This window comes from Calonectris borealis, chromosome 7, assembly GCF_964195595.1.
Source record: "Calonectris borealis chromosome 7, bCalBor7.hap1.2, whole genome shotgun sequence".
Taxonomy (NCBI): domain Eukaryota; kingdom Metazoa; phylum Chordata; class Aves; order Procellariiformes; family Procellariidae; genus Calonectris; species Calonectris borealis.
In genome coordinates, this window is record NC_134318.1 from 21,132,506 (window position 1) to 21,156,659 (window position 24,154).

Sequence of the window (24,154 nt, forward strand, 5' to 3'; positions counted from 1 at the left end):
CCTCAGCTTGGGATGTCTTCATAGATACCAAATCTAATAGAACGGCATACCATTTGATATAGTATTTTGCAAGTTATGGTGTATAATACTTCATTTCTGTATTAAAATTATGCTGTTCTAATAACATGTGTGGGTATATAATGTGAAGGACATGCACAATGCCTTTTGGGGTTGTGAGGGCTGGTAGACAAATAGGAGATGCAGCAAGAGTGATTGCATCAAAGTCATTTATAAGGAAAAATTTCAAGAGACATTCCCTATTTATTAATTTGATCTTCTTGGCCTGTTCTTGATGATAACAAAGAATGTAATTGTCCTTGAAAAGGACATTTACATAGCAACAATATATGTTAATATATGAAAACATAATATGAAAGCTTTTCAACCATTACACCTACAAAAAGCCTTTGAAAAATGGATGCTCTTGAATATATAAATAAGAACAGGCTCTTTTTTTTTTTCCTCATATGATTTTAATTTTAATTTTTAATAGAATATTTGACATGCTAAAGGTACTTGCGGAATATGTAAAGATATGCTAAATATACTCTTGAAAACCACTCCAGGATTCTTAAAAGGCTTGTCTTTCTTCATTGAGATAATCTGCTCTCTTCTGCTCTGAGTGGCTCTTTTATGAGTGAAATACGTGGCAGATTGTCTGAATGACAGTTGCTGCAAGTGCATGAAGGTGGGGCTATGCTTTGTGGTCCTGTTGAGAAAGAAGAAAGCAGTACATGAAAGTCAGCCATTTGTTCTCCACTTTGACCTTAAAAAAATTTTTCCTACTTAAGTTTTTGCCTTAATTAACATTTAGGAAGTTTAAGTTGACCTCCAGGAATTTTCATATATGGTTGCTTTAAAATCTTTCTTAGTGATTGGAAATGTAATATACTTTTGTTAAAATATTTGACTTTTCACTGAACAGTGAAGGTGAAATTTTCTAAAAATGTACAAACAGTGAAATTTGATTTTTACTAATAAATTCTTAACCAGTCTGTCCTGAAACATCTTTAATTGCATTGATATTTTAGTAGTAACCCATTTCCAATTAAAAAATGTCATCACTTCTAATAGGAAAGATAATTGCCTGCTACCATGATTGTATATAGCTGCTGGGATCAAGATGGAGTCCTTCACATAAGTGTGTGCAAATTCTTCTTTTCTGTACTGGAAGTAACAGGACATAGAGAACTCTGACATTAGTCTGTCTGTATTTAATAATAAAAAATAAATATGCCTGTACAGGAAAGGTTAAAAAAAAAAATTCTTTTTGTACTTAATAGGTAACATGCTTGAGAATGTGTAAATCTCAGCAATTTAATCAAATGTTGTATCCATTCACTGAAAGGAAGGCACTATTTTGCCACTTTTCTATTAAATAGAATAGAATAGATTCATGAGGGTTGGAAAAGACCTCTAAGATCAGTCCAACCGTCAACCCAACACCACCATGCCCACTAAACCTAGATGTCCCTAAGCGCTACATCTACACGTCTTCTAAATACTTTTACATGTTTTGAAGGTTGCCAGCTTTTATAAATTTTTCATACAAACTGACTTAACTAAAACAGTTCACAATTGTAGAATTTGCCAAATTAATTCATGTATTCATTTGATGATAAGCAGTTTTTTTGTAAGAAACTGATTACGCTTTCTGCTGGGAAACAGTTTTAAAGTGTCTGGGGACTTTGCAATATATCAGGATATTTTAGAGTTATAGAAACATTGGAAAGCAAGTGGTATCATTAGAAAAATTACTATTTTGCATATTTTTACTAAGAAGATAAGAAAAATTCAGTAATTAGTGTAGCTAAACTTCACAATAGAAGTCTTTGATGTATTTCTTCATGTTTGCTGTGTTTTTTAAAGTGTTCCTTTGTTTTCTTTCTTCCTTCATGTACTTACTATTCTATGCAAAATAATTTTGAAGAATGATAGCTTCAGGGTACTCATATTGATTAAGAACAATAATAATAACAACTTGCAGGTGACTTCAATGTAGTCCAAAACTTGTGGGGTTTTGAGATTACTGTGCTCGGTTAAAAATACAAGAATCAGATTTGAAATTTAAGAAATACATTTTGGGCATTCAAGACTGCTGGGTGGTAACAGACTCCAAACTGAAAAAATTGTGCATGTTCTGTAGATCTGTCCTCAACTTTATTTGCTGCTGATGTTGCAATAATAACGATATATGGAAACTTACTATAATTCTTTCAATTTGCTGCTTGAACACTGAATAAACAACCAGCTTTCCCAGTTTTGGGGGGAAAAAACCACGTTTACTCTGTCCATTCTTAGTTTTAAAATGGTCTCCAAATGATATAGCTGACTTTAATGTAAATAGTTTTGTGGGTTTTTTTCTTCAATCTATTAATAAATGTCTGCTTGCCTTCTTATGTCAGTGTTTAGAATCATATTATAAAATCAAATTTTAGGCATAAACACATGCATTATTTGTCTAGATTAAAGTGTTCTGTAGTATAATTCTGCTGAGTTTATTTTATTATTGAGTGTCCAGTAAATACAAATATTTTTTCAGCATTCTGTGCAGCTGTTCTTAAGAAAAGTAATAAGCAATTTGCATAACTCATGTCCAGAACTGGACTCGGGGAAGTAGTGCTGTATTTTAAAATGGCACATTAAGCTGTACTTGCTTTTGAAGCTGTTAACGTTCTTACTCAATATTTCTCAGTAATAATTTTCAAAGTTCTTATAAACTAGTGTATTTTACTGGATATCTTTCTTTTTCAACAGTGTGTGCTGTACTTATGGGTCCTGAAAATTCTCTACCCAAGCACGTTATTTCTTTTGAGAGGCAACCATGAATGCAGACACTTAACAGAGTATTTTACCTTTAAGCAAGAATGTAAGTACTGGCTAAGATTGTAAAATTAGCTTACTTCCAGCCTGCTAATGAGAGAGATGTTTGTCTGTTAGTTTAATTAAGGTCTTGCAAACATTTGGAGGCCCCATTGACTTCTGTGGAATTGCTTGCAGTTAAGTGTGGCGTTGGAGTGCAAGTTATGTAGAAGACTGCTGTCTGTAAAGATACATTATGGAGTAAATTTTGATGTATCAATCCTGATTTTAAAATCCTGGAGAGAGGAAGGTTATTTTGCTGTCTTGGCTATAATCGGGAGTGCAAAGTAACTTGCTGAGCAGCATTGTGAAGCAGGCAAGAAAACCCTACTGCCAAGTAGTTTTTCCAGTTGGGGAACTGATTTCAACTATACTAGTAAGATAACTCTTCTGGTAATGTAAGCTGCTCCTCCATTTGGAGGCTTGTGTAAGTATTGATTCAGTGATAAATGGATCATTTGCCCTGGTAAAACCCTCTTTGATGTAGGTAAAAGTGATGTAATCTATAAGTAGTTCTTAGCCTTTTACTGTAAATGAGAAATCACAAACTTATCAGTAGTGTTTTACATTGAAGTACCTGTATAATTCTATAATGCAAAATAATTCTGTGATTTTTTTAAAAACAAAAATAGTTTCTCCACACTTGAGATAACAGAAGAAGAAATGGAAAAAAGTTTATAGTTATGAAAGAATATGTCTTAGAAATGTGCTTGCTGTTGTGGTGTTTGGAAGTGCTCATTTAAACCCCAAAATACTAATTGCTTTGGGTTTTTTTTAAGCATTCACTTTGAGATTTGCTCTTATAATTATGATCCACTAGATTACATCTTCCATCTAATATGGATTTCTTGATGTTTTATATTTTCTTTCCTGTAGGTAAAATAAAGTACTCCGAAAGAGTCTACGATGCTTGTATGGAAGCTTTTGATTGTCTCCCTCTTGCTGCTCTTTTAAATCAACAGTTTCTTTGTGTTCATGGTGGACTTTCACCAGAAATTAATACACTAGATGACATTAGGAGAGTGAGTATTTTGTGTATTTGAAAATAAGTAGAAATACAGATATTTATATGATGCTATACAAAGGCATGTTTGTGAAATTGTCAGTATATTGTTTTCGATTCTTGTTTCTTTTGGAAGTGTGAATCAGGAACTGAAATGTAGGCTAAACACTATCATATTTAAAAACTCTTGGATTATCTAGTGCATTTTCCATTAGTAGATCTCATTGGGACAGCTGGGACTGTTACAAAACACACAAAAAAAAAACCTCAAAAACTCCACATAGTTTTCTGAGACAGGTAGTACATGTAAAGAGCTTCATATTCAGTCGAAATAGTGCTTTGTAGATAAGAGCTAGCGTTCTCATGGCTTTCAGGACAAAACTCGTAGAAGTTAATTGTAGTCTTAAAATTGTTTGGTGTATCAAACATCATATTTCAGTTGTTGTTATATTTCTTTGAAAACTTTTTTTTTTTACTCTCTTGATCTCTTTTGGTTTTGAAAGAGTGTGAAATTGCAGTATTTAATAGAAATTCAGATTGCTATTTAAAATGGCAAATTTGGTAGGCATTTGAGTAACAGCTGTGGAGTGCTTCTCACTGTGGTAAATGTGCTGAGTATATTGGTAAGAAGAATGAAAACAAGTTTTAAAAATTATACAATGGAAACACTAAATAGTGGTGTGCAATTTAAAGGGAAGAAGCTTGTGATGACATGAAGTATCTGTTTCTAATAGCTTGGTTTCAACTTGCATGGACTGCTGATGTTAGGTGAAGATTGTATCAGATGGGAATTTTCAAACTCGATTGCTTTCCTTTTTGCATACTCCTTTTTGATTTATTTTAGTTAACTTAGCTGACATCTTGACTGCTGCATTTGGAAATCAAAACTATCCCTGTTATGATTAGTAACAGTTAAAGTGTAGTTGGTTTCAGCTTCAAATATAAATAAGTGGTTCTAAGAAAGCTTTGGGATTATATGTAAGGATGGAAGAAAAAAGTTGTTTATCCATATATGGGAGAAGGTATGTGGGGGCCTATTTCAAAAAAGATCTAAATATCAGAGAGAAGGAAAAAGTGTGTTCCTAATTTGGTTTTATAGTATATAAATATTGATGGCCCGTTTTGTCTTTTATCTTCATTTATTGTATTTCTCATTTTCTTAGCATTTTCTCCTTTACTTGTGCTCCATTTTTCTTTTTTACCCCTCCCTCTCCTCAGATTTAGAGGCTGCTGTCCAGTTGAATCTCATTTCTGAATTCACCAGATTTTTTTGTACTGACTGGACCATTTCAGAGGCTGGAATGTCAGCTTATTTCACTTACAGATATTACACTGCCGAGCAGAATGATGTGAGAGGAGAAGAAAATGGTAGAAACAGAGAGGAAGCATATTTACAAGCTCAGTGGTGTAAGTGGGAAAATGTACTTAGGCACAGTGCATTTTCGGAGCAAATACTAATGTGTACAGAAATCTATATGCATTGTGCAGAGAAAGAGAAGTAAGAAAGCAAAGTGAGTAAACGGCGTCATTCTGACAAGGCCTTCTCACATTACAGATGAAAAGAAACACGGTCAAAGCTTTTTGGAAAGTAGTGTAAAGGAAACAGTCTGGAGAAACACTTTGGAAAGCCACTGTCATAATAGGATTGTGATTCATTTTTCTTTTAGTCTCAGTCTTGCAGCTAATCAGGTTTCAAAGCGTCAGGTAAATTTAATTAAAAGGTAGTTCTGTCATCTTGGCTTGCACTTTCATATGTGCTTCTATAACGCTCAAGGCTATGTTAGGATGAAATATAAGCTTGTATGTTTATATATATATATGAAAATCTGCATTGTATATTGCTTCTGATGAAAACCACGTTTATAAATGTAAGGCATTGTTATTAGAACTGTTCTTTGGGCCTTTTTTGTTTTTTAAAGAATCATCTGGTAACTTGGAAAAGGCACTATTCATGGGTTGGCAGCAGCTTCAATAGCTGCATTAGAGCTTGGCATGCACTGATATTGTAAATGTATTTAAATTAAATGGGTGATGTGAAATGCTCTTTTTATATCTAGGAAAATATCGTATACTTGTACAAGTGCGGTGTGTGAAATGACTTCTGTAAACAATCGAGAGAATTGTATAATATTACAAGCCTTCTGGTTTATTAGCAAAAGTTCTTATTAAGGAGAGGTCTTCTCTGCAAACCTGTGTAGGCATAATCATCTGGCATAAGAACGGAAATCACAGCTCTATAAACAGTATAGGAATCACCTAAGAAAAAAAAAGAAAAATTCTGTGCAGATGCAATTTCTTTTGGATGAAGTCTTTTGTCAGTATTATTGACATTCAGGAAGGTGATTAAACTACACAAAACAAATTACTATTTTTGCTGGCATAAACTTATTTCCAGTAGAGGACAGCTGTCATAGTAGCTATGACAGTAAAGCCTAACCAGAAAGATTGCTGCAAATACTACTTATTTCTGGGAAAATGGAAGTTTGTGAAACTTGCAGTAATCTGATTTTTATTCTCTGAACTTTGTTTATACAAATGTTCTGATTGTGTTGGTGTCGTGGTTTAACCTGGCATGCCATCAAGCTATAAAGGGGCAGAACCCATCTGTATTTCTGGAGTGACAGGGGGATCCCAAGAGTTAACTGTATTGGAGGCCGAAGTGAGCCTGACCGGGAACGAGTGGCAGAAGCACCCCATTGTGACTGGCCCAGAGGCTCTGTGCATCCTTGGCATAGACTACCTCAGGAGAGGGTATTTTAAGGACCCAAAAGGGTATCGGTGGGCTTTTGGTGTAGCTGCCCTGGAGACGGAGGAAATTAAACAGCTGTCCACCTTGCCCGGTCTCTCAGAGGACCCTTCTGTTGTGGGGTTGTTGAGGGTTGAAGAACAACAAGTACCAATATGAACATGCTTGTTTGAGCATCCCAAGGATATTCAAAATTCTCAGGGAATATTGTGGACATCTTTGTGAAGAGGATAGAAGAAAAAGGAGTTTCTGACGATATGGAAGGAAAGATAAACAAGTGGGAGAGAGTGTCCCATCCCGTCTCCCCCTTAAGTTCATTCTCCGAGGAGAAACAAGTGCAATTACCAATAATTTCTAAGAGGTGGTTCCCGAGGTACAGAAATGATGGCAGTGCCGAGTACAGATTCCAGATTAGACTTACGACCAATGATTTTATCACCTCATAAAACAGCAACAAAATGATAATCTTGGCCCAGTTCCGAATAATGATAAACAGCACAAAAGGGAACATATACTGCAAGCAAGGTATTACATGACCCAACATTGAGAGCCAGCCCCACAACTCTGACAGCCAATACATCAACAATCAATATAATGGATGCTTATAACAATTTTGCCTTAACACACTTTGGTCAGATCTATCGTTATCTCAACCCTTCGAGCCCCACGTTGGGCGCCAAAAAAGGACTGTCGTGGTTTAACCTGGCAGGCAGCCAAATACCACACAGCCGAATCACTCACTCCCCCCGCCCCCCAGTGGGACGGGGAGAGAATCGGAAGGGTAAGAGTGAGAAAAACTCGTGGGTTGAGATAAAGACAGTTTAATAGAACAGAAAAGGGAGAATAATGATAATAAATAATGATAGAATATACAAAATGAGTGATGTACAATGCAATTGCTCACCACCCGCGCTGACCGATAACCAAGTAGCGATCGGTACTTCCTGGATCACGCCTACCGTTCATATACTGAGCATGACGTCACATGGTATGGAATACCCCATTGGCCAGCTGGGCTGGCTGTCCTGATTATGTTCCCTCCCATCTTGTGTACCTAGCTCAGTCAGTAGGCACGGGAGCTGTCCTTAGACTAGGAGGGCACTTAGCAACAACTGAAAACATCAGTGTGTTATCAACATTCTCCTCATACTAAATCCAAAACACAGCACTAGGAAGAAATTTAACCCTATCCCAGCCGAAACCAGGACAGTTGGTAAAGAGTGTCTCTTTCAGACACATGTCCATAAAATTCCAGGAATTGTGATCTTTAAGCCTAGTGATTTATAAGGAGGGAAGTGTCCAGATAAGGTTATGAGGACTCCTAATTTAAAGAAGAGAGACAGAGAATTTTCTTCTTCATTTACAACAGAGGGTCATTCTTTTATTTAGTTCTCAGTGATACTAAAGCTTGATCAGCAAAGTACCTTGAAATATATGGGGGCACTACTGGGAATCTGTCTCTATAATACCTTGCTTCCTTTCTGTGGTCTGCTGAAATTTCCTTTTCTTCAGTAGTATGTAAGATGACTGCCACTCTTCACTGGCCTTCACATTGTTTTTAGGGCTTTACTATGTGATAGTTCTGAGGAAAATTAGGACTGATTAATTAAAACTGGTCTTCTGTATCTTCAAGTATGTGTCTTTTGCCTCAAAAGTAAAGTAGTTTTGATTTGCTGTACCTTAATCTACCTCCAAGGTTTTGTTACTCCTGAATTTGAACATCCATGTGGAGGTATGATGCATTTCAGTTTAATAGCGCTGACTGCATAATACCTAGAAATTAATTTAGGTTTAAGTATCTTATGGTAGGTATTAAAAAATATACTACCTATTTCTGTTTTAACACCAGGTGTAGTGATTCTTATTCTCGAATGAAGTTGTCTTTCTCAGTTACCATAATCACATTTAGAAATATGTTAAGCTAATTTGTGTTGAGATTCTGTTTTGCCATAGTTGCGACATACTCAGAAATAGTTAATTAGTAACAAATGTTTTGAATTGACTCATGTCCTTTGTTAACTTTCTTGCTGTTGGGATGTAGAGAAACCCTTAAGTTGATTATTCTGATTTGATATATGCAATCTGGGTTGAGTAGCTTGCAGTGACATTTCCTTAAATTTTGAGATGTCTTGAGAACCATGCCAGTCGGTAGACTGTCTAGTGAAGGAGACACTGGTTTGGTGTGTATGTAAGTATATTTATTTTTTACAAACTGCTCCCCTTACTTCCAGAAATGGCTACATTATTGTTCCAATGCAAAGTAGTTTGGGAGAGGGCTGCATTGCTTGCAGCAACCAAAACTATTTATAATGTCTCTATCCATTTGGCCAAAGTCATAAGGAAAATCCTTGAAGAATAACTCAAGAAAATTTCTTAGAAATGCTTTCTAGACTTTCAGCCTTCTGTATTGCAGGAAACAATTGGCAAACAGTCGAATCTTCCTTGTGTGAATGCTTCTGTTAGCTTCTGGACCCAAATTTATTGCTGGAGGTTTAGGAACTTGATGGTTTAATCTACAGAAATCCAGGTACTTGCAGAAGTTGATGGACTGACTTCTTCAATCTGGAAGAAATATTCCATACCAGGTTTATCATCCAGTGTGGGAAATGTTAAACCACTGGATTTTTAATATTGAACAAATTCCAACAACAACTTCAGTTAATACCTGCCTTGCCATTATCTGGCAGGAATTTGTAAAGATCTGGACCTCTCCACTTATGTTACAGGTGGCAGCCTCGGGAGCTCTGATTTTCCAGGGCATGAGAGAGCTTGGCACTACTGCTGGTTCCATATTTGAATGGATTCCTATGGACCGTTAGACTCAAATTCACCAGGTGCTCACCAAACCTCCCTTCGAACCTGTCATGAAGAGTTAAGTGTTCTCTAGTACCATCAAAGTCATCTTCTTTGGTAAAGTGAGATAAATGCGCTGTCCATCAAAGAACTGTTCCTACATTTCTTGGATAAAATCATCTTGTGAACAAACTCCAGCTACATAAAGATCAAATAAACTTTACGTTGAATGTGGGATATCTAATTTCATTTCTGGGACATCAGAGATTGACTTACTGTTACTTACTTAAGCAGGGTATTTTCCTTTTACGTTAACGAATGTGCTGTCCTCCTTACCTCTGCCCCTTTTCACTGTGGTTGCTAGGAAAGTTGCAGGCTGCTAGAGCAGGTGTTTCCAAGTGGAAGTCTGTAAAGAAGCAGCTAGAGAAAAGAAATCAAGGACAGACATCTCCCAAAATGCTTATGGCCCATTACACCAGGGCTATAGCTGAGAAGTAAAGCCTGTATGAAAGAAGTCTAAGATGGCTAAGCTAGTCACCTCTTCATTAGGTTTTTAAACACTCCATTATGGAGATGGATGTTTCAGGGTTTTGTTTGGTTGGGTGTTTTTTTGTTTTTTGTTTTTTTGGATGATATATTTAGTCTCTTCTAGTCAGTGCTAATTATTCATGCTTTGCTTTTATCATTCCTTTTTTCTGTACTGTTTCTCTTTGCTAATTCCTGGTAGTGTCTCCAGATTGGTAGATACGGCATGTGCATGAAAAAGGACCATTTTGTTCCTTGTCTGTAACTTGACCTTGTATTACACATATCCATCAGTCTGGAATTTATCTCCTTTCTTTTTACAACTAATAAATCTTATTGCTCTTAACAGGTTTGGTTCTTTTGGCATGCCTCTGCCTTATTTCATGAGGAGGAGAGGAAAAAATATACAGAACTACTTCTCTTTGATATGGTTGGGATTTATTCTAAAAATGCTTGCTATTGATGGATATGTAGTTTAACAAATGTGTAAAGCTTACTGATTTAATATTCAGAGAGTCTTTGTGCTGTTGCCTTTTCTCAAACAGTTAGATAGATTCAAAGAGCCTCCAGCATTTGGACCGATGTGTGACTTATTGTGGTCAGATCCGTCAGAAGATTTTGGAAATGAAAATTCACAAGAGCATTTCAGTCACAATACAGTCAGAGGATGCTCATACTTTTATAGGTGAGAGTATGCTATGATTTATTTGATGTTTTAATACTGACTCTTGCTGCATATTTTAAGGTAATTTCTTTTACTCATAGTTGTTTTCATTTCACAGCTATCCAGCAGTTTGTGAATTTTTGCAAAATAATAATTTATTGTCAATCATTAGAGCACATGAAGCACAAGATGCAGGGTAAGTACTTTGTGTCCTTCAAGAAATTATTCACAGTGTAAGATAAAAATTTATTGCTTTAAGACGTAAAATAATCTGTTTGGTTTTGCAGTTATAGAATGTACAGGAAAAGCCAAACTACAGGGTTCCCGTCATTAATAACAATTTTTTCAGCACCTAATTACCTGGATGTCTACAATAATAAAGGTAAGAACTTGTTATTAATAACTGTATGTAATAACTAAAATAAAAATGTCTTACTAGATACGTCATCTCATATCAACAATTTTTTGCCAGGTAAGAAATCAAAGGACAAAAAAAATCCATTACTAAAAGTTATATTATGAAGAAGAGCACGTGACATAAATGACGATCTTCTGTAAGGGTAGCTTGAAGCACAAGTGTGGGCAAATGTTTCCTTTGTAAAAATTTGTTGCTATTTAGTGCTTGTGAACGTATCATCTGGTGTTTTCCTGTCAGGCAAGGCTTTCCTGTGCTGTGAGCTTTCACTCCTCTGGTTTTCTTTAGTTTGTGAACTAAGTAAAGAACGGAGGAAGCACTGATCAGCAGCCTATCCATAAGGTAGTTTGTGTTGTGTGTCACAGCATCTGAGAGTCTAATTGTAATGGTACAGAGCCATAATGGCCGTGTATGGGAAATCAAGAACGAGCAAGTACTGATCTAAATACTGATCACAATTGGAAATTTATTAGGGAGGTGTAAAACAGAAGGAATTAATTTTTGTCCATCCTGTGCTTAAGATAAAGTTGCATAGGAGAAGCATGCTTAATAGTGTGGAGAAAGATTTACAAGTCAGAATTACAGAGAAGAGCTTAGCTGTGAATTAGTATTATTCATAGATGAGAACAAAGTTCAACAACAGAAATAATTAAAAATAAAGCCTGCTGAAATTCAAGTATGACATTAAAGTATGGCATTTCAAGTGTGTGATGAATGAAAGATCTCCAAATGTTCAAATAGTGTTCTTTTGAAACCAAGACCTCTTTTCTATGAAATACATTGCATTTTCTCCCAACCACCTCCAAAGAACCACCCCCCCAACCCATACCACTTATGTAGCATGATTAACTGTATAGAGGAAAAGATGAGCTGTTGTTACTTGCACTGATTTTAAAGTAAAGGAGAAATAAAAATAGCTTCAACTGGCTTTTTACATTTTTTCACCATCTCTGTGGATATTGCGTTTTAAGAATCCTTTTTCACATCAGCTATTCCCAGTGTAATGCAAGCATAAGTTTGGAAAAATGTAATCAATGCTTATTTAGCTTTAGGATGCTTCTGTTTTTCTGTTTTGTTTTTCTGTGCTTCCCCTTCTCCCTGATCTTCTAGATTTCTATAGTTGTACTCCAGGCTTACAATGTGGGAAGACACATATGAAGAATAAAACCTGAATCTGGATATACTGCTGTAATGATTTTGTTAAAGTTGCTGAAATTGTACCTTTTCGGGACCTTTTAAAGTCTTTGTTCATTATAGACCTATAATAGGATAGTAAAGAACTGTATGACATGTAACAGTACCGTAAACTGCAACATGTGCAATAAAAATCCGAAGTTCTCCGTTAGAAATCTGTCCTGTAAATCCTCTGAAAGAAAGAGAATGGAGTATCTCTGGGATTATTTTGTCTATAGTATAAAATAGAGCTAAACCAAACCCGTGACTTTACATTTGTTGCACTTGCAAGTTTTAAACATTCTTTTCAAAATGTCTGAATTTTATTTTAGCTGCTGTATTAAAATATGAAAACAATGTGATGAATATTCGTCAGTTCAATTGTTCTCCTCATCCTTACTGGCTACCAAATTTTATGGATGTTTTCACATGGTCTTTGCCATTTGTTGGAGAAAAAGGTAGGCAAAAGTTACACATCAATGAGTATCTTTCCTATTTCTCCCAGATTGATGTTGGGAAGATTTTTTTTTTTTTTAAATATATTTACCAATGAGAAAATTTTTCACATTCTACAAAATGCTAGGTTATATATATTATTAATCTTATATAGTTATAGGTATAAACTATGTTGAGATGTTAATGTAAAATTTTAACTTTTCTATATAGTTATAACAGATTGACCATTAAAGATAACCTTTTCAGTTACAATTTTTCTTGTAAAAAAGATAATTTAGCACAGATCCTTTCTTCCCCTCCCCCGCCCCCCGAGTTGGTAACTCTGAATCTAGGACACTGGGGCTCCAACTAATCTTCACTTAAAAAGCAATGAGGTTAGAGGCTATTTGGGTCTGTTTAAAATCCTTCCATGTCAGGAACTGCTCTTTTTATAAAAGAGATCTGGAAAGCTCTTTAAATTTCTTTGAAAATTATTCTTGAGATGACATATTTGCAGTCATATAAACCTAGGATTCTAGATTTGTTTATATCGTCTTTAGTGAGCAGTTAAACGCAAATAATTTTGACACTTTTTAGTGTGGTTAACCCACTCAACAATTTTTTTATTTTTAAACGGAGGGACCTGACATTTGAAAGGAGATTTTTGTTTATATCTCGCTTACCTGATGATGCAGTAGATAAAGTAGATTTTCAACAGCAAAGGATTAATACTATTTATTTTGCTTTTGTTATGATGCTGGTAATGAGATACCTAAGTACTGTTAAATAAGTTGCTCGTTGACCTGCTGTATGCTTAAGACTGCTGGAATCATGGCCCTTGTAGTTTGGCTTGCCTTTGGACAAATATATGCTTCCACTTTTGGTGAACGATACAGTGTCAATATTGTCTGGTCTGTGTTGAACAGATCAAAATCAGAATAATTTGGGTTGTTTGTTTTTTTTTTTTTCCAAGAGAAAAAAAAACTTTCCCAAGAATAGGGAAGAATACCATAGCAGATAACACAGGGATTGTATGAATTAGTCATGAATAAATGTAGACAGCAATTTACATGTTTTTTAACTATCTGACTGAACTTCTGGAATAGGTTTCTGAACACTCTAGGGGGAGGAGAAGTTTGACTGTTTCAAGGAGGAGTCTGATATACGTGGGAAAGATTGAGTGGCAGAATAGGGACATTCCTGGAGAAAGAAAATATAAGCTTTTTGAGACAAGCTTGTGTATCCACTATGTCAATATGTTTAAGGGGAGTTTGAAGAGACATGTAGTTCGCACCATATTTATATCATAATATTTTTCTGCTTCAGTGCTTCTGCTACATGCCTGCAGGTGCCAGGAATAAAATAGCTTTCTTGTTTTAAATCTAAATTTGAGCAGTCAAAATGTTTTCATATTTAAGTAAATTTTGCATAAAATCTAGTTCAAATACTTATCCTAATGTAAAAATACTAATATACAAGAAGAGAATTCTTATCTAAAGGAACTCCTTGTAAGACAGGAGAGAAAGCTCTGCTGTGTTCTTTGATTGTTAGGGGATATATAACTGCTTATTTTTCTGAGCTTTTTAAATTCTGTGACAGCGCACATCAAGAAAAACACATATTTTTGAAACCAGATTACTGAGTAATGGCTATGATGTGGGAAGTTCATTCACTGTAGTTGCTGGTGACTAGTTATATCTTGTGTGCACGGAAATATTTTAAATTCTACAGGGAATTAATTAAGATTTATTTTTTCCTATACAGTAACAGAAATGTTGGTGAATGTTTTGAGCATTTGCTCTGATGATGAACTGATGACAGAGGGAGAAGATCAATTTGACGGTAGGGGTTACTTTAAGATAGATAAATCTTTTTAATGGTAATAACTTGTGAAACAGTAGTTAACTTAGACTGGTGTATTATTATGGAATTTGAAGAAAATTGCCTTCAAATTTTTCTTTAGATAATGACACTTTGTGGGGGGCAGAGAAGGAAATTGTAGTTTTGAGTTTGTGATCAAGAAGCAGTAATGGTATCCTTTGCAAATATTCCTATCTGATTTCTATTTAAAACTGAAACTTTTTGTGGAAAATTCTCAGAATTTCTTGGCACTTTAAATTTGAAACATACTAAATTTACTTTGCTAATATTTAGAATAAATTTATTTTAAGATCTTAAATTTCTTAATGATTGCTCTTCAGTAAAGAGTTGATATAGGTGAAAGTCAGATATTATATTTCTTATGGCAAAGTACTATACAGAAAGCATGAAATACAAGTTTAAGTTTGAAATACAAGTTTTGGTGTTTGAGTTTAAAGCATAAAAGTGAGGAGAACTTTTATATGTATGTTGTATAATATGTATTTATGTAATGAATTGTAACATCTTTCTATCTTGTAAACTATGATACAGTAGATTGTTAAGGAGATGCTTGTAGCATGATGATTAAGACGCAACATTAACATGAAGACCTAGCATATCACAGTTTGTTGTGTTGTTTTTTTACAATAGTGCTTAATGTCTCACCTAAAAGTTTCTCAGACACCAAACAGAACTGATTTGGTGGATTGTTTGATGATGAGGGAGGAGGAAGGAAAGTTTCAGCAGCCTTTGAGGAACACTAAAGATCATTTATAAAGATATTAGAGACATGACCCCATTCTTGATGTTTGGTAACTACTGTGTTCAATTTCAGTAGCAGAATAGTGTTGTGCCAAGCAGCTGTGTGTTTTAGATTGGAATGCATTGGTTATGAGCCACTTGAACTTTGCTGCCGTTTAGATTGTTGCCAGAAATGTGAAAACTTAGAAATAGTCTCAAATGGGATCCTGCAAACAGTTAATTTATGTTTTTCATTCAAGTAAGCCTAGTAAACTGAGCATAAAGCAATTACACCAAGCATTTGCAGGGTAGGGTTTGGTGGTATTCTGAGATGTTAGGATTTAGATTGTCCAGCAGAAGTGCAGTCATCAGTTGATTGCACATGCCCTCTCTTTAGTACAATAGTTGCAGTTTCCTAATTTGAATTATTTTATTCTTCTGTCTCCTTTAACAATTTCTTTGCATCTCTTAATGCCACCTAGGTACTGTCTACGCTTTATCTTTCTATGTGAATGGATTTTTTTTAACTGTTGACTTTCTAGCTTTCACTTGTTTATCGTCAAATTTAAAATACAGTCAACAATTCCACTTCGTGTTCGATGAATGCATTTTTGAGTGTTGCAATTTTCCATTTTATTTTTTCGCATTCTTTCTTCATTTCTTCTTTATTACCACTGTCAAGTTAAAGACCTTTATTTTATTTGTCTCACTCACCTTTTTCTCCATCATTCACTTCCTTTTTTTCTGGACTCTCCATCTGAAGAGCGACTCATATATGGCAATAAAAAAGGTACAGACCAGACAGAGTAGGAATGTTTTGAAATATGACTTCATAGAACCTGGCATATAAGTATTAATGAAGAAAATACCTTTTTGTTGAGAGACATATGTAGCATTTTATTATTATTGCCCATTTTAATGGGATGTTTATAAAGGCTTGTGTATTTTGTTATCAGAAGTCATATTCCAAGACATCTGTCTTTCTGTGCATGAATTTTTTTCCTCCTTTCTTTCATTCTTTTTTTTTTTTTTGTAGAATTTCATTCTTTTACCTATTTCTAAAATTTTATCTTTGGTCCTGCATGTGTAGGGAGCGTTCAGTTTTCTTGTCTTGCTCTTTAATAATTTTATCGTGAGCTTTTTTTTAAGATTGTGCATGGAATGTGTTTATACAATGTTCCAAAACCTGGTTTGTATAGTACTTTCGGTTTCCTTCAACTGAGATGTCAAAAAGGTACTTTCTGATTGTATGTGCAATTTTGAAGATGGCTGGATACGAAATGTAAAAAGAAGCCTCCTAACTTAAATTCATGGTCTACCACCTGTTTTTTGGAAATTCCAGGGTAGATAATTCTGTGCAGAAAAATCCTTCTGACCATTACTTACCTAATAATCAATTTGTTTTCTGTATAGATTTGTCACTTCCAGAGAATATTTCTAATACTTGGAAATGCATTAGATTATACAGAAGTTTCCAAAGGTTATGTGAATTCTTTGGAACATAATAGTATGAGCATTTAAGAATTTGTTTCTTGTGCAGGCCTTGGGAGTGGAGAATGGGAGACTTCTTTGTCGTATGGCGTCTAATTTAGGGTGTAATCAAGACATTTTTCTGCAAGCAGGTGCCACCTTACTGTCTCTTCTTGGAAATAACCAGAATTCGGTGGCCACATTAGTGCAGTGCTGTAGCCTGGAGTAATACGTTTGGCCTTTTGGCTTGGCTGCGTAGCTTCTGGAGGGCTAGGGCAATGAAAGATCATGTTTAAAATAACCAAAACAAAACAAAACAAAAACCAAACCAAAACAACAAACAAACAAAACCCAAACAAACACCAAAACTATCCAAAACCAGCTTTTCTCCTTTTAAGGCACAGTGACCTTCCAGAGCTGAGATATGGGCACTAGCACTGCCTGAAATCTTTTCAGCCTGGATGTTATAGCTCTGCAGCAGTGTAGCCCTCAAATAGGTGTGGGTAGGAGGAAAACTGAGGGACTTGTAGGGAAAGATTGATGGCCCTCATTTAGCCCTAGCCATTTCAAAAACTCTGAGAGAGTCCCCTTCTCATTCTAGATCCTCAAGCTGTTATTTAATAGTGTTCAAAGAGAGAAAGTAAAAGCTTCTAGAACTTTAAAAATTAGAAGTTAAAATTTAAAATAAATTATTTTCAGTAAAAATTGAATGTTTCAGCCTATCCTATCCAAAGTTTTTCCTGAGCCTTCTGGTTTTGTTTTTTTTTAATTTGGTGTCTGCAGTTCATTAAAGTTGTTCCTTTGTCTAAAAATGCTTTACTCCTGGCTTTTGCATTTCATTTAAACGGATTGGCAGGTATTTGTCATATCCTGAGATTCTTTCATTGTGTTCATACAAAGGTTGTCTCTTTCTCCCTTTTTTCTTTGTCGCTACTATACATTTTCCTTCTTGTGTGATTTTTGTTGTTGTTGTTTGCCCCTATGTGCCTTATCTTTTGTATTTTATTCGGTTTGGTGTTCAAGGTGGAAAGTCTACCCACTCTTGTGCAACAGAAGGCCTTGCGTTCTTGCAGCTGTGGTCTGAAGAGGGTGACTGTTGTGCTAGAGTGTATGTACTCTCATGTGGAAGCTAAATACTAGTGAGCAGGCATGAAGAAAGGCTTCTTCCACAGCCGCCTGTTTTAAATGCGAGTAGACAAATTTGTGGATATGCAGCTTTCCTCTGCCCACTTCTGTCATCCTCTCTTCCACATTCTTGCAAATTAGTTTGGCAACTTTTTAATGAGTACCTTTCTCCCAGGGTTGAAGAACAATGATATATGGAAGATCTGGAATACCTAACAGAGCTGTCTGAGTTTGTTCACTTTTGGTCCCCTGAGGTTGAATTCAAAGTATGACTGAGTTGCTCTTATCTTGGTGTGATTAATAATCTCCTTCTCCAATGGCTGAGGAGAAGTAAGGATTTTAGTTTTAGTATCTCCTCATCTACCTGTACTGTTTTAGTGGAATTGAGGAGTCAGCAAAAGGAAAGGAGGATGAGAGGAGGGATGACTTTTACTTTCATACATTGAAACAAACCTGTAACACCTAGTGTTGGAGAAGGGAGATTCCGTTTTTATAATGTCAAGGCAGGCAAAGTTGGCTCTCCTTCCCAGTCGCAAGCCTCCTTTCAGAGTTTTGTCTTCACTTTTATCTGTCACAAATGGTATATCTCTGCTCTGTGGAATATGCAGTATTTACTCCAGATCTTTGGTATTTGTAATTTCTGCAAATGATGCAAACCTAAGTTGATACAGAACGTAGGCTTAGGTGGTAAGGGAGGTAACACTGCAATTCTTTGGCATATTATTTTGTGGGGTTTTTTGTGGGGGTGTGTTTTGGGGAGTTGACATAAAAACAAGCAAACAAATCACTGTTTTCTCTTGGACAGCTGTGTAAGAATTAGCAACAAATCTTTTTTTTTCCTGTGGCTTTAATATCTCTTTGGCTTCTGTATTGGGCTGCATGCTGACATCTTGATATACATAGATGTCAGTGAAGAATTTCAGGTGTAAAATTTAGGCAAAGGAGTTATGATAGTTACTACACTGTAGTGGCAGTAATTTAGATGCTTGTTAGCTTTAGGAAATCACTGTGAACATCCTAAACGTTTTTGTGTGGTTTTGTGGACACAGAGGTGATGGTGGTTTTGATGGCATTCTGAAGTCATAATCTTATAACTTTGTGCCCGTAAGTGTTTGGGTACTGGCCCCCTGTGAAGAGTACTGAACTTAAACAGTTGTGTTGAATTTGATGCGCTTTAAAATGGTGGCTCTGTAAATACTCCTGAGCTTGAGACTCTCTCTTATTCCATTGAAAGTAGGTACAGCTGCCGCACGGAAAGAAATAATCAGAAACAAAATTCGTGCAATTGGCAAGATGGCAAGAGTCTTCTCTGTTCTCAGGTACTTGCATGACTTCTGCATTCCTAAACCCCCTCTTATTATGTATATTAGGAAAACATCTCTGTTCCAGGATAATGGATGCCAAACATTTTTCAGGGAGATCATTAGGCATCAATCTTATTTGGCATATTGATGCACCCCATTGATGTTGGTATGTTTGGTTAAAGAATATTTTTAAGTTATTTTTGAGACATGTTTCAAGAAATTAGAGAACATGATCTTTAGTTTACAAGTTCTTTGTCAGCCGTTAACTACAAGTGTTGGAAAGACAATACCAAAATAGAGAGATTGAAATCAAGGGTGTAATGGAGGAGGTCAGGACTTGCTTGGAAAATTTCTGGCATGCCAGAAAGTTGAGGACTAGGGGTTTTTTGTTTCAGTTTTTGTTTGTTTGTTTTCAGCTTTTAAAAAAATACCATTTTCTTGGTATCTAGGTCTAGAGATTTCACGATCACATTTACCCAAAATGTATAGTTTTCCACAGACCACAATTGTTCAAATAGGGATAATTTTTTGAAGTTGGTATTTCCTGAAGCATAGACACTTTGAACAAAATTGTGGTTTGTTTTATGGCACTGAGATATGTTCAGTACCTCATAAGGCATTCAGTGCTAATTTCAAAGCTAATGAGTCTGCATGTGAATAATTGCTCAGAATTTGGTTCAGAAGTAATCAGTGTTTATAACTCCTAGGCAAAGGAAAGACTGGTATGGAATAGAAATATTTTCTCCTTTCTAGTTGTTTGAATTTGAATTTACATTCAGTCTTGACACGCATAAAGCACAGCAAAAATAGGCTCTTCCTCTCCCCATCCCTTATTTTACTTTAATACAAGTTTTCACAAGCGGATATTTAAGGTTTTGTTACTGTTTCTTCCTCACACCAGGGAGGAGAGTGAAAGTGTGCTGACACTCAAGGGCTTGACTCCCACTGGAATGTTACCTAGTGGAGTGTTGGCTGGAGGACGACAGACCCTGCAAAGTGGTAATGATGTTATGCAACTTGCTGTGCCTCAGATGGACTGGGGCACATCTCACTCTTTTGCTAACACTACACATAATGCATGCAGGGAGTTTCTTATGCTTTTCAGTTCTTGTCTTAGCGGCTGATACAAGCATAGTGTTATGTGTTAATCAGGCAATGTGAAATGGATACTTAACCAGGGTATAAAACTAAAAGCAAATCAGTTCAGCGGTGTCAGGCCACATTTTTCAGACTTTGAGCTTCCTTAGTTTACAATTTTTCAGGTGGCACAGATGCCTGAAGTGAGGTGACCTTATAGATCTGGTATTGAGGCATTTGATCATTACAGATACAAAAATGGCAATGTAATTTTGCATCGTTACTTGTCTGCTTTCCATTAAAATGGTTTTATTATAGATGTGTTAGTATTTTCATTGACAATGTCAAATACTTGTTGATACTAATATTAACAAACAGCTACAGGCTGCAGAGTTCCGTATTACACTCCATTGATAGATTGAAACGTGCTACGTTTTGTACCCTGGTAATTAATGCCAAAGTTTGTTCTCTATGTTGTTTGTCAAATGTTCTATGTATAATTGACCTCCCTGAATTGTCCTTGTAACATGCTGTTTCCTTCCTCTGCAGATGTAGCTGCTTTCTTAGATCTGTCTGTCTCTCTCTAGGTATAGATGTATGTCTGTATAAGTGTTAAAATTAAACCACTATCCCAGACACTTGTCTGTCTCTTGATGTAGAAGCAATGTTGTAGCACCTTGTTTTTGAGGTTTGCTGCATTTGCTGCTGCACATTGTCTGTGCATTTTGAACAATAATGTACTTGAAAAATATTCAGTAATTGTTATAAAATCAGTTGAGAATAAAGGGATTGAATTTAAAACTTGTAAATAAATCAAAATAAAAGGGTGTTATTAAGTGTGCATATATTTTTTTGCATGAAAATAAAAAGAACTCTATACAAAATATACCTGTAATCTGGCTCATTGAATATTTTGTAAAAGGTTTTTCTTCTTTTTTTAGTTTGTTGAATCATTGGATCATATTTTTCACAAGACCCATAAATGATTAACTAGGCTTAGGGAGAATGCTATGAGATTGTACCAAATGTATTAAAAGAATGAAGTCAGGTTTCTGTTCACAATGGTGGATAACTAAAATATACCAGTCTGAAACTGGACTTCATATCAGCAGCACTCTTAACGTAAATTATTCAAAGACTTTTTATTGGCCATCTTCAGGCTTTAATAGAAAGTATAAAACTATTGTATGGGACCACTGAATTTTATAACTATTGAAAGATTGTGATACATGAATACCACTTTTTACACAATCTATTTTCCAAGAGTAGCTGCTTTTCTCATTTTGTGATTTGGGCTGCTTATTTGAATTTTTAAAATTTTCTATGTAGTTTTTTTAAAGGCTTTCACTACATTTTCTATTAAACTATCAAAGCTGGTTTTTAATAGCTTTGAAACATGAATGTCACATTTTAAGTCATTTTTCAGTGGACATATAATGTCTACAAGTAGGTTTATATGTCCAGTGTATGTATGTGATTGTTTTGTGAATGTCTATAACAAGAAATGGTGTATGTTTCCTAATCCATCCAACTATTCCAAAAGCATATGTTCCAGTTTTAATTTTCATTGTTTAATAAGGTACTTTATTATGCTTAAAAAAATGAGTCTGCATTCCTCTCGCTCATTTAACAGATTTTTATCCATGTTGCATTACAAATATCAGAGAGGATCAAACTGACTAGAAAATTTTTTTAACATAAAACATATGACTTTCTACCATTACTGAAAATGTGGGACATTTGGAAAGTATGCAAAATGCGTTTTGGATTTTTGTGGGTGTGGTTTTTTTTTGACTCGAACTTTTGATGGCAATATTCCGTGATGCACTACATTAATATATCTCATTTGTTTTAGTCATGTTGATTGTTCAAAATAATTCATGCCAACTGTTAGTTCTCCTTAGATTGCAGTAACTTCTTTTAACTGATAAGAATTTTATTGGTTCAGTCTTAAAAAAAGTAGACGTTTTCAAATTATTGTGCTCAGTTGCAAAGGTAGAAGTAAACCAAAAATAAAATAAAACTTCACTAATTGACACTTTTCTAAGCCATCATGGTATCAGTGAATTCATATTCTTGGCAAAAATGTGGTCACTGGTAGTATAGTAGGATTTCTTATGACAAATATTTAATTACTTTTTGAAGTATATTGTACTGTGTTGATCAATATACTATCAATAATTTAAACTGGTCTAGATTTGAGAAAATAAAAGAACATAATTGTAGTATTTTTTTATTCAGTTCTTTTGCTTGCTTGAAAATTCACAAAATTGACCAATATGTCATGGGTTTTCCAGGTTTCAGTCTTACGAGTGCTCGTTTTTCAATGGCACATTGAGAAAAGGTCTAGTTGTGCTGGTTGCTATTAAATCTCTAAGAAGCTTTAAAAGCTATAAGAAATTAGAGTGTGTATCTGCACTTCTCTAGAGAACTGGGCTGAAATTTTTTTGTGAGGGCAAGTACATATATAGACATATATATGCAAGTCACCACTAATGCAACGCATATGCAATTTTTGCATATATGCCTATTATAATTCTTAATGTCAGTAACATATTCTGTACTAGATCTTAGCAAATACCACTGCTGTGTCAGGAATTTGTTCAGCCACACCTGCTGTCTTTTGTGAGATACTGGCCATTCTCTGAGGAGAGAAGCTTGTTGGCATTGGCACAATGCACAGCAGGGCACCAAACACATTAGTCAGTCTGATACAGCCGCTCCATGGGCAATGCTTGAGCAGATTCTTACTGCAAAGATACAAACTCTAACTGTAGCGAAAGGGTTAAACAAAGACAAGTCAGTTAAAAAAGATAATTTTGGAAAACAGTGCAAAACTACATCCTGTGGAAGAAGTCAATACATGATTTTTTTTTTTTCCCCCAGAAACATATGGATATATTTTTGGAAAACGAATCATAGGTTATTTTTAGATAGCTTTAACGTTCTAGGATAAAACTAGACTTCGGGAAATCATGGCCTGTGTACGTTTCTACATTTTTTAATGTAGATTTATGGTTTTTATTATTTATGTTGCTTGCATTATAGTAGCTGAAATATTAAAGACCCTATTATGTACTGTTCTCTAAAATAGCGTTTCCTAGTGACTTATTCTGTGAACTGAATCCAACAAAATTATTTTCCAAATTGAGTCAACATCTATTAAAAAAAAAAAACCCAAACACCTAAAGGCTTATTCAGCAACATACTAAACACAAGCCTAAATTAATAATTGTAAGTACTTCCATGGACATCAGTTGAACTAGCCAAATACTTCTTATCTTTCATTGCTGCCCTTGCTCTTAGTCAGAGGGGCACTAAGATAGGTTTTTGGTTTTATTTTGAAAGTTGGCAAGGATTTTGTATCAGATCTGTCCCCTAGGTAAAGCAGGGGAAGAGCTGGAATTGAGGATGGAAATGCCATTGAATCCTGTTGCTTAAAATTTGCTCTCAAGTCAAGAATTTTCTGAGCAAAGACTTCAGGATTACTTGTTACGTTAGTATGATATAGTATTTATTTGAAGTTTATCAGGGTTTACAAAGAATATAGTTTTAATTTAGATGTACCTGCAAAAGAGAATCCAACAAAATTATTTTCCAAATTGAGTCTGTACAGTGTGGTTTTTTTAAGTGCTTGTATTTTCCAGTCAGTTTGTTCTTTTATGTCAAGTTGAAAATTATCTTTTTCTTAACTGTGATGTGTATTCCAAGATCTTTTTGGAATAATAGTACTACAAGTAGAATGCACTAGGAGTAAATTTTGAAATTTGTATTTATGACCAAGCTACATAATTTACAGAGATAAATCAGTATTCGTGATCTTTTCAGGAAAAGATTGAAAACAAAGACTTCACAGGTAACAGGAAATGGTGGAAAGAGGTGGTTTTTTTTACATAGTTTTGTATTTGTATGGCAAATTGATTATAGTATGAAAGTATGTATTTGGTGACTTTCTAAAATA

The 24,154-nt window shown here is 35.1% G+C and overlaps 1 protein-coding gene across 13 annotated transcripts in view; it reads left to right on the forward strand.

Moving 5' to 3' along the window:
* PPP3CB (protein phosphatase 3 catalytic subunit beta) overlaps nucleotides 1-24,154 on the forward strand; it is a 52,808-nt gene that overhangs the window by 15,895 nt on the left and 12,759 nt on the right. For 9 of the 13 annotated variants that reach the window (XR_012674287.1, XR_012674285.1, XR_012674288.1 and 6 more), the window contains exons 4-12: nucleotides 2,758-2,869; nucleotides 3,739-3,884; nucleotides 10,475-10,614; nucleotides 10,712-10,789; nucleotides 10,881-10,975; nucleotides 12,514-12,639; nucleotides 14,381-14,458; nucleotides 19,047-19,131; nucleotides 20,018-20,115. Coding sequence is in view for 9 of the 13 variants with exons in the window: in XM_075154479.1 (XP_075010580.1) it covers nucleotides 2,758-2,869; nucleotides 3,739-3,884; nucleotides 10,475-10,614; nucleotides 10,712-10,789; nucleotides 10,881-10,975; nucleotides 12,514-12,639; nucleotides 14,381-14,458; nucleotides 19,047-19,131; nucleotides 20,018-20,115 (958 nt within the window). In the remaining 4 variants the exon portion in view is untranslated. Of the gene's footprint in view, nucleotides 1-2,757; nucleotides 2,870-3,738; nucleotides 3,885-10,474; nucleotides 10,615-10,711; nucleotides 10,790-10,880; nucleotides 10,976-12,513; nucleotides 12,640-14,380; nucleotides 14,459-19,046; nucleotides 19,132-20,017; nucleotides 20,116-24,021; nucleotides 24,050-24,154 lie in introns of all 13 variants that reach the window. The other 4 variants (XM_075154472.1, XM_075154474.1, XM_075154476.1 and 1 more) reach the window with 3 other exon arrangements.